At 38.7% G+C, this 10724-nt stretch overlaps 1 protein-coding gene across 1 annotated transcript; it reads left to right on the top strand.

Moving 5' to 3' along the window:
* The first annotated feature begins 4555 nt into the window (after positions 1-4555).
* LOC148079036 (tripartite motif-containing protein 16-like) lies at positions 4556-8988 on the top strand. Its single transcript, XM_087790480.1, has 2 exons — positions 4556-4824; positions 6352-8988. Exon 2 carries the CDS (start codon positions 6605-6607, stop codon positions 7745-7747), a length of 1143 nt encoding a protein of 380 aa, XP_087646606.1. The 5' UTR covers positions 4556-4824; positions 6352-6604; the 3' UTR covers positions 7748-8988.
* Positions 8989-10724: the final 1736 nt, after the last annotated feature.

The following is a 10724-nucleotide window of genomic DNA, read 5'->3' as shown; positions in this document are numbered from 1 at the left end:
CAGAGACTCGCAAAGTAATACTAAAGGGACTCAGGGAGTAATACTTTAGAGACTCGCAAAGTAATACTACAGAGACTTGCATAGTAATACTAAGGAGACTCACAGAGTAATACTTCAGAGACTTGCAAAGTAGTACTACAGAGACTCACAGAGTAATACTTCAGAGACTCGCAAAGTAATACTACAGAGACTCACAGAGTAATACTTTAGAGAGTCGCAAAGTAATACTACAGAGACTTGCATAGTAATACTGAGGAGACTCACAGAGTAATACTTCAGAGACCGGCAAAGTAGTACTACAGAGACTTGCATAGTAATACTAAGGATACTCACAGAGTAATACTTCAGAGACTTGCAAAGTAGTACTACAGAGACTCACAGAGTAATACTTCAGAGACTTGCAAAGTAATACTACAGAGACTTTCATAGTAATACTAAGGGGACTCACAGAGTAATACTTCAGAGACCCGCAAAGTAGTACTACAGAGACTTGCATAGTAATACTAAGGAGACTCACAGAGTAATACTTCAGAGACTCGCAAAGTAATACTACAGAGACTCACAGAGTAATACTTCAGAGACTCGCAAAGTAATACTACAGAGACTCAGGGAGTTATACTTTAGAGACTCGCAAAGTAATACTACAGAGACTTGCATAGTATTACTAAGGAGACTCACAGAGTAATACTTCAGAGACTCGCAAAGTTATACTACAGAGACTCACAGTAATACTTTAGAGCGGGGGTGTGCTCACAATTTTTCGGTTCGCGAGCTACTTTTATAATTGTCAAGTTCAAAAGATCTACCTTCATCAAATTTGCTCAACAGAAGTAAGAACATACTTCACTCACATGACTTGAAGTGAATGATAGTCATGATGGAAGGATGTGTGGATTTAATCATCTTCATAGAAATACTAACTTACATAAATAACTAGAGTCAGTCAGTGAGGAGCATATTTCCTCATAAGAAGATACTTTTCCTCTGAGAGTAACTTCCAAAGATGTCCATGAGACCAGTGCTGTGTCTCAAATCGCATACTAGTGTACTAAAAGTTAGTATTTTTAGTACGTTAGTGTGTCTCAATTCTTAGTATGCGAAATTTAGTGCGCCATGCATACTAAATTGGCGTACAAACACGCCCACAAAACTAGCATGGTTCGATGGACACTAACCATACTAAACAGCCGCCATTTTAGTGACGTTTTAAACGGAAGTTACGTCATATATAAATGCATATATATGCATATACTTAAATGTGTATTTTCAGCAGCAGTAGGAGGATAAACACGTCTTCGCTGCTGATACCAGCTTAAATATCTCGCGATTATTTAGATTCTCATATTTTTTCTTTATTTCTTTTTCCAAAGTTGCAATACGTGCTGCCAGCAGGTGTCGGCGATAGCGTTCAAACAGCTGCTTGAAACATCGTTAAATAGAAGTAGAAGAAGAAGCTGTCATGTGATTTCCGGTTAGTGTGTAGCTTCAGGGTTTGATTTGAGACATACTATCTGTGGAGGATTTGCGTACTAGTTAGTATGCATTCTAAACCGATGCATACTAACTTCTAGCATACTAAGATTAGTATGCGATTTGAGACACAGCACTGGTCTCAGTGTCAGCATGTGTTAAATCTCATCCTCCACTGCAGACAAGTTCAGACTCATATGTACTAAGAGTTGCATTGATTTCCTACTAAAAATGGTCGTTCATTCGAACCCATATGATGCACAAAAATATTCATGTGTAAGAATCTGTGACACAAATTCAAGTCCTTTCCCTTTGTTCATCTGAACCAACAAATATTTCAGACGGATTCATCCCTTTTGTTATGTCTCGTGTGTCTTTCTTGGTGTTTCCTGTTTTTATTTTGAAACCTGCTCCCTTCTGTGTCTGTGAGTTTCCTTTCCGGTCCCTCCCCCTGCTGATTGTTATTGTCTCCACCTGTCTTGTGTTCTGCAGCTGCCAGTGATTGCTGGCAGTCTTCATATTCTGCTCACTCTCCCTCAGTCTTTGTTGTCCCGTGTTCGTCTAGTATGTGGTTCACATTTCAGACTTCCAATTCGAGATTGTTTTGCCTTCCCGATTTTTGACCCTGGTACGTTTTCTTGTTTTTCTGCCTGCCTGTGCCCTTGACCTTATCGTTCTTCCTCATCATCTGGTCGTAAACTGCTAAAATTTAAGACAGGGTGCCGAATCTGTGGGACAGTACTCTATAAGTTTTCTGCATTTTAGCAGCTGAGAGTTGTTGGAATGAGCCTGCTCTTGTCACTGTTTTTGTTCAGGGCTTAGAGGATGCTGTCAGGGATCAGTTGGCCACCAGGGAGGAACCAGAGAGTTTAGAGGCTCTTATCAGCCTTGCCATAAGGATTGAAAACAGATTGAGGGAGCGATATGGTCAGACTTGTTGCAATCTACGGGAGCGTGTTAGCCGACCTGTACTGACGAGCGTCAGTGCTCAGGTGGACACACTTTTAGCTCCCCTGACTCACCTCACCGAATCACACTTCCTGCCCTGTTAACGACTGGCACGACCACAACCTCTGAGACTGTGTTGATCGACTCTGGTGCTGATGGAATTTCATTGATAAGAACTTTGCCCTCTCCCTTGACCTACCCCTGGTTAGACTTGACGTTCTGCGCCATAGATGGCAGACTTCTGACCGAAGTTACTCACCAGACCACCCCCCTTTCCCTCACTATTTCGGGTAACCATTCTGAGGCAATTTGTTTTCTTATCATTTCATCTCCCTCTTCTCCTATAGTTCTTGGTCTCCCGTGGCTTCGTCTCCATAATCTTCACTTTGACTGGGTGAATTCTACTGTACTTGGTTGGGGTCCTCGTTGTCTTTCACAGTGTCTTCGTTCTGCTCCTACTACCTCTCATCCTCCGCTTCCTGTTTCTCCCCCTCCTGATCTTTGCTCTGTTCCTCCGGAGTATCACAATTTGGGTGAGGTTTTTACCAAAGAGAGAGCTCATTCTCTACCACCACACCGTCCTTATGACTGCGCCATCGACTTGCTTCCCGGTTCCCCACTTCCCTGTAGTCGACTATACAAGGTTTCTCGTCCTGAGCGACAGGCCCTCGACACCTATATCGGGGAGTCACTGGAGGCAGGTTTGATTCGCCCCTCCTCTTCGCCTCTTACTGCAGGGTTCTTCTTCATCAGCAAGAAGGACAAGTCCCTGAGGCCCTGCATAGATTACAGGGGGTTGAACGGTATCACCATCAAGAACCGTTATTCCCTCCCACTCAGAGACCCGTCCTTTGATCCACTGAACAAGGCCATGGTCTTCACCAAGCTTGACCTTCGGAGTGCTTATCACTTGGTGTGTATTAGAGAGGGTGATGAGTGGAAGACGGCATTTAAGACTCCCTTAGGACACTTTGAGTATCTGGTCATGCCATTCGGCCTGACAAATGCCCCCGCGGTTTTTCAGAGACTTATTTATTAGGTTTTAAGGGATTTCCTGAATGACTTTGTTTATGTCTATCTTGATGACATTTTAATATTTTCTAGTTCCCAGGAAGAACCCCTCAGGCATGTCCGCCGCTTCTCCAACGGCTTTTAGAGAACAGACTATTCGTTAAGGCTGAGAAGTGCGAGTTTGGAGTTTCAACTGTGAGTTTTCTTGGCTTTATTTTAGGGCAGGGTCAGCTGAGGCCACCCGGGACCTCCCCCTTCCAGTGGAATCACGTAAGCTGGCCCCCAGGTTCGTTGGGCCATTTGAGATTGAGAGGATCATCAGTCCCACTGCCATGCGCCTCAAGCTTCCCCCGTCGCTCAAGGTCCACCCTCCGTTCCACGTGTCACTCCTGAAGCCTGTCACCTCCAGTCCTCTTAGTTCTTCAGCCGAGCCTCCACCTCCTCCACTCATCATTGACTATCACCCCGCTTACAGAGTTCACAAGATCCTGGAGGTACGCCGCAGAAGTCGGGGCTACCAGTATCTTGTAGACTGGGAGGGCTACGGTCCAGAGGAACACTCTTGGATATCCCGCTCTCTCATCCTTGACCTCTCCCTCTTCCGAGACTTCTACCGGGAGCACCCGGAAAGACCTGGTAGAACGCCTGGAGGCGCGACCTAGAGGGGGGGGTACTGTCATGTTTATGTTCTTCCTGTTTTATTTTGAAGGTGGTTTTCCGTTTGTATGTGTCCTGTGTTTTCCTTTGACAGACGCTGGCAGGTGCGCGGCTGGTGATGATTGAGTGGTGGGTTCTTCCTATTGATAAGGAGCATCTCTACCCGGAAGAACTCGCCAGAGTATTGCGTTTCCCTTCGATCTCGCTCCTCGCCTTTAAATCAGGACTTTGATGATCCTTTGGAGACTCCTGACGTTGTCAGCACTTTTATTTACTCACGTGAGTCTTTTTCTTTTAGTTGCTGTTGGGACCCCGATCTCCAGCCGTGCCCTGCCTTCGTCCCGAGTGTGATGTTATGAGTATAATAACATGTGAACTACATTACCCAGCATGCCACAGCAGTTGGGTGCATACGTGGAAGCCCCGCCTGTTGGTCTGTTCAAGGTAGCCATGCAGGAGAATGGTTACATGTTAATAAAGAGTCAAGTTTATATTAACACACCGGATATCACGCCTCGTCTGCTTATTGAAGCTTGACTGTGTTTGTTTTTGTTCCTATTCATTCCTATTACGGATCGTTTTGGATTTATTAAAGACTTTCTTCTGAACTTTTCCTCCGTGGATATATTGACTTCCGCATCTGGGTCTCCTGCCCTGATCGGATCGTGACATAAGCGCCTGACTTTTTATAAACCAGTGGAGCCTGAAGAGTGAATTCAACGCTCGGAAGATGAGCATGTAAGTTGTTTTATTATCATCAGCTCTCGTTGTGCACATCGACGTTCTATTGTCTCTTTTTAATATACTATTGCAGCGATATTATTGCTTTCGCTAGGAACCTTTTTGCATGTTTCCGTAGGACCGTTACTTGTGTGACACCAGTGAAAACAGTTTAACACGCTTTAAAAGTTTGTTTCTCCAGTTAATGTTACACGTTTGGATCTGAATGTGTTCGTGAAGAAGTGAGTTTCATAAAGTAGCAGTTTGTGTTTGTAGAATGTTATCTAGGTTTAATATTTAGACGAGTGTTTGTTTACGTTTGTTTCATATTTAGACGAGTGTTTGTTTACGTTTGTTTAATATTTAGACGAGTGTTTGTTTACGTTTGTTTAATATTTAGACGAGTGTTTGTTTACGTTTGTTTAATATTTAGACGAGTGTTTGTTTACGTTTGTTTAATATTTAGACGAGTGTTTGTTTACGTTTGTTTCATATTTAGACGAGTGTTTGTTTACGTTTGTTTTAATATTTAGACGAGTGTTTGTTTACGTTTGTTTCATATTTAGACGAGTGTTTGTTTACGTTTGTTTAATATTTAGACGAGTGTTTGTTTACGTTTGTTTAATATTTAGACGAGTGTTTGTTTACGTTTGTTTAATATTTAGACGAGTGTTTGTTTACGTTTGTTTAATATTTAGACGAGTGTTTGTTTACGTTTGTTTAATATTTAGACGAGTGTTTGTTTACGTTTGTTTAATATTTAGACGAGTGTTTGTTTACGTTTGTTTAATATTTAGACGAGTGTTTGTTTACGTTTGTTTAATATTTAGACGAGTGTTTGTTTACGTTTGTTTAATATTTAGACGAGTGTTTGTTTACGTTTGTTTAATATTTAGACGAGTGTTTGTTTACGTTTGTTTCATATTTAGACGAGTGTTTGTTTACGTTTGTTTAATATTTAGACGAGTGTTTGTTTACGTTTGTTTCATATTTAGACGAGTGTTTGTTTACGTTTGTTTAATATTTAGACGAGTGTTTGTTTACGTTTGTTTCATATTTAGACGAGTGTTTGTTTACGTTTGTTTCATATTTAGACGAGTGTTTGTTTACGTTTGTTTCATATTTAGACGAGTGTTTGTTTACGTTTGTTTAATATTTAGACGAGTGTTTGTTTACGTTTGTTTCATATTTAGACGAGTGTTTGTTTACGTTTGTTTCATATTTAGACGAGTGTTTGTTTACGTTTGTTTAATATTTAGACGAGTGTTTGTTTACGTTTGTTTAATATTTAGACGAGTGTTTGTTTACGTTCGCTTCGGTGCATTAAGTCGAAGATATTTCCAAATGTATCTTTATTTCAACATCCATGTTTGTCTCTGACGTGTTTCTGATGTTTAACGTCGTCTCTCGTCCCTCGCAGTCTCATCATTTATCATGAATCTAAAATAGCATCAATAATTTTAAGTCCTAGTTTGCAAATACAGTATTAAAACGTGACTTTAACACGGAAAACTAACTTCTCATCCTTTTTTCTTTTTTTTCCAGATTGATGTCATTCGAAAAGAAAGAAACCAAATCATTCATTAACTAAAGGTTGACAAATGTAGAAAGTTTCGATCAGTCCTATTTCTCCTCAGGTGAGACACATGGTAAATATTAATACTTCAGTTACTCCTCACAGTAGATGATATTAGGATCTGTTCATGTGGATCAACAGGTTGGAGCAGATCGTGGCAGAGACTTGTGACTGAGACTATAAAAGAGTTCACCTGTGAAGGAGTGTTTCAGTCGCAGAGACATGGAGACTAGAGTTGATCTGAGATCTTGTTGCATCTGTCTGGATCTACTGAAGGATCCAGTCACTCTTCACTGTGGACACAACTACTGTAAGACCTGTGTTGAAGGTCACTGGCAGGAGAAGAACATCTACGAGTGTCCTCAGTGCAGACGGAGCTTCAGCGAGAGACCTGTCCTCCAGAAGAACACTGTGTTAGCAGAGTTAGTGGAGGAGCTGAAGAAGACTGGAGCAGCTGAGGACCTCTGCTCTGCTGGACCTGAAGATGTGACCTGTGACGTCTGCACTGGGAGGAAGATGAAAGCCCTCAAGTCCTGTCTGGTGTGTCTGGTCTCCTACTGTCAGGAACATCTTCAGCCTCATCGAGAAGCTCCGGCCTTCAGGAGACACAAGCTGGTCCAGCCGTCCAAGCAGCTCCAGGAGATGATCTGCTCTGAACACGAGGAGGAGAAGAAGATGTTCTGTCGTTCTGATCAGCAGCTCATCTGTCATCTCTGTGCTGTGGACCAACACAAAGATCATGACATCGTCTCGACCACAGCAGAGAGGAGGGAGAGAGACAAAGACCTGGATCAGAGTCAAGGAAGGATCCAGCAGAAGATCCAGAAGAGAGAGAAGGAAGTGAAGCTGCTCCAGCAGGAGCAGAAGAACATCAGAGTCTCTGCTGAGGAAGCAGTGAAGGACAGTCAGGAGACCCTCGTCCAGATGATCCAGATGATCCAGAGAAGAATGCCTGACGTGGAGCAGAAGATCAGATCTCTGCAGGAGACTGAAGACGCTCGAGTCCGAGGACTTGAGGAGCAGCTTGAGCAGGAGATCTCTGAGCTGAAGAAGAAAGAGGCTGAGCTGCAGCAGCTGTCACTCACCGACAGTCACACCATCTTCCTGCAGAACTGGACCTCACTCTCAGAGGTCAGTGAAGACACGACCTCACTCTCAGAGGTCAGTGAAGACACGACCTCACTCTCAGAGGTCAGTGAAGACACGACCTCCTCCACGACCCTTGAGCAAACTCACCGTCGCTTCCAGGAAGTAACAGCAGCCGTGTCAGCCTGCAGAGACCAAGTCCAGGACCTTCTGAGAGACATGTGGACCGACATCTGTTGTCCTTCCAACAGAATGTTCCTTCCAGAGACCAGAGAGTAGTTCCTCACACACTCACAGGACATCACTCTGGATCCAAACACTGCAGACTCATATTTGATGTTGTCTGAAGGAAACAAGAAAGTGACAAACATGAGAAAACATCAGCCTCGTCCTGATCATCCAGACAGATTCAATTATCTTCAGGTCTTGAGTCAAGAGTCTCTGACTGGACGTTGTTACTGGGAGGTGAAGAGAACAGAAGGAGATGTTGATGTATCAGTTTCATACAAGAACATCAGCAGATCAGGAATAGAAAGTGTATTTGGTAATAATGACAAATCTTGGAGTTTATATTGTCACGTCTCTGGTTGTTCATTTAAACACAACAACATCCAAACTAAAGTCTCCAGAGTCAGACCCTCCACAGTGGGGGTGTACCTGGATCACTCTGCAGGTCTTCTGTCCTTCTACAGCGTCTCTGAGACCATGACTCTCCTCCACAGAGTCCAGACCAGCTTCACTCAACCTCTTCATGCTGGAGTCATAGTTTGGTCCTCGTGTGAGTTTGTGAAGCTGAAGTAGACGACAGTGAGATTGTGAGTCTCCAGGAGTGACATCATCACATGAAGCTTCAATGTTTGGATGAACGTCTCTGAGAACGTTTGTCGTTTGTGCCGCAGTGAAGACACAGTGACGTCATGTGACTGGATTAGAACCTCTGTGATTGGATTGTTCCTGATGATGACGAGTCTTCTTTAAATCTTCTTTAATAAACACCTTCATGATCCGGTGATGATGGCAGCAGTCGTTACTCAAGTACTCCACAGTACTACAAATATATCCTGGTTACTACAGTATCTCATTGGATGTTATGGTTGCCTCTGTATCGTGATACGTATCATCAGATTCTTGACAATACACACACTTACACAGCCAGTCGTCCACGAGGAGTCAGAAAGAAGAAGAATTGATGTACATTTGGTTTGGATTCAATATTACAGTCTGAAAGGAATTTGATTTTGTGAAAAAAAGATTTTCTCCAAAGAAGTAAAGATGAAAATGAGTTCAACACAAACTATATCTTGTATCAGAGAAACCAGATCCTTGGATTCAGTGTTATGTTGAGTTATGCTGTATTTTAAAAATGTACATATAGAAACATTGATTTTTATTCACTCAAATCTCGTCTTAAAACACACTTTTATTCTCTTTTAACACAGCATGAGACTCTGAGCTGTTTTTAGTGCTTTTGACTTGTTTTATTTTTGTGTTTTAACTGCTTTCTTAGTACTTTCATGTCATTGTTCAACACTTTGTATCGACTGTTGTTTTTAAAGTGTTTTATCAATAAACTTGATTGATTATTTGTTCTTATTGAAATGTTAATCTAAATCAATGAATTATCTTTTTGAATCATTTATTCTAAATATATAAATATATAGATTATATATATATTTGACACATTGAGTTCAATATTTTAATTCCAATAATTCAAAAACACATTTTCTAAATGCAATATTCTTTGGTTTATTCAATATAACATCGACATCTTTATATTTACTTTCTTACACCTTCGTTCTAAGATCACAATCAAAACTACTTTTATTGTTGTAAACACAACCGTGGATATTATGTGGTGACAACACAAAAGTACATGTTAATAATGAATAAATTAATACAAATAACACAAAAGTACATGTTAATAATGAATAAATTAATACAAATAGCACAAAAGTACATGTTAATAATGAATAAATTAATACAAATAACACAAAATTACATGTTAATAATGAATAAATTAATACAAATAACACAAAATTACATGTTAATAATGAATAAATTAATACAAATAACACAAAAGTACATGTTAATAATGAATAAATTAATACAAATAACACAAAATTACATGTTAATAATGAATAAATTAATACAAATAACACAAAAGTACATGTTAATAATGAATAAATTAATACAAATAACACAAAAGTACATGTTAATAATGAATAAATTAATACAAATAACACAAAATTACATGTTAATGATTAATAAATTAATACAAATAACACAAAATTACATGTTAATAATGAATAAATTAACACAAATAACACAAAATTAAATGTTAATAATGAATAAATTAATACAAATAACACGAAATTACATGTTAATAATGAATAAATGAATACAAATAACACGAAATTACATGTTAATAATGAATAAATTAATACAAATAACACAAAATTACATGTTAATAATGATTAAATTAATACAAATAACACAAAATTACATGTTAATAATGAATAAATGAATACAAATAACACGAAATTACATGTTAATAATGAATAAATTAATACAAATAACACAAAAGTACATGTTAATAATGAATAAATGAATACAAATAACACAAAAGTACATGTTAATAATGAATAAATTAATACAAATAACACAAAATTACATGTTAATAATGAATAAATTAATACAAATAACACAAAATTACATGTTATTAATGAATAAATTAATACAAATAACACAAAAGTACATGTTAATAATGAATAAATTAATACAAATAACACAAAATTACATGTTAATAATGAATAAATTAATACAAATAACACAAAATTACATGTTAATAATGAATTAATTAATACAAATAACACAAAATTACATGTTAATAATGAATAAATTAATACAAATAACACAAAATTACATGTTAATAATAAATAAATCAATACAAATAACACAACATTAGTGCAACAGTCCATACTTTCCATTTTGCACATTTTCTGCACTTTATACATAATTACATTTTTATTTATATTTTACGTTGTTTTTTTTACTGTTGGTGGAACAATTCACTAGCAATTGAAATAATAATAATTCTGGTTCTGATGTATAAACATGTTTTTGTATAGAATATAAGTCTTAATTAAGAAGATCAATATATTAGATTATTTTGTCCTTTATATATACTGTGTTTATACAAAATGTACCTTTCAATGTAAAACATATTTAATTCAAATCTTAAAAAAGCTTCATTTCA

Source organism: Callionymus lyra, chromosome 5 (assembly GCF_982586985.1).
Source record: "Callionymus lyra chromosome 5, fCalLyr1.hap1.1, whole genome shotgun sequence".
Taxonomy (NCBI): domain Eukaryota; kingdom Metazoa; phylum Chordata; class Actinopteri; order Syngnathiformes; family Callionymidae; genus Callionymus; species Callionymus lyra.
The sequence above is the reverse complement of the archived record's forward strand: the minus strand, read 5'-3'. Positions and strand labels throughout refer to the sequence as shown.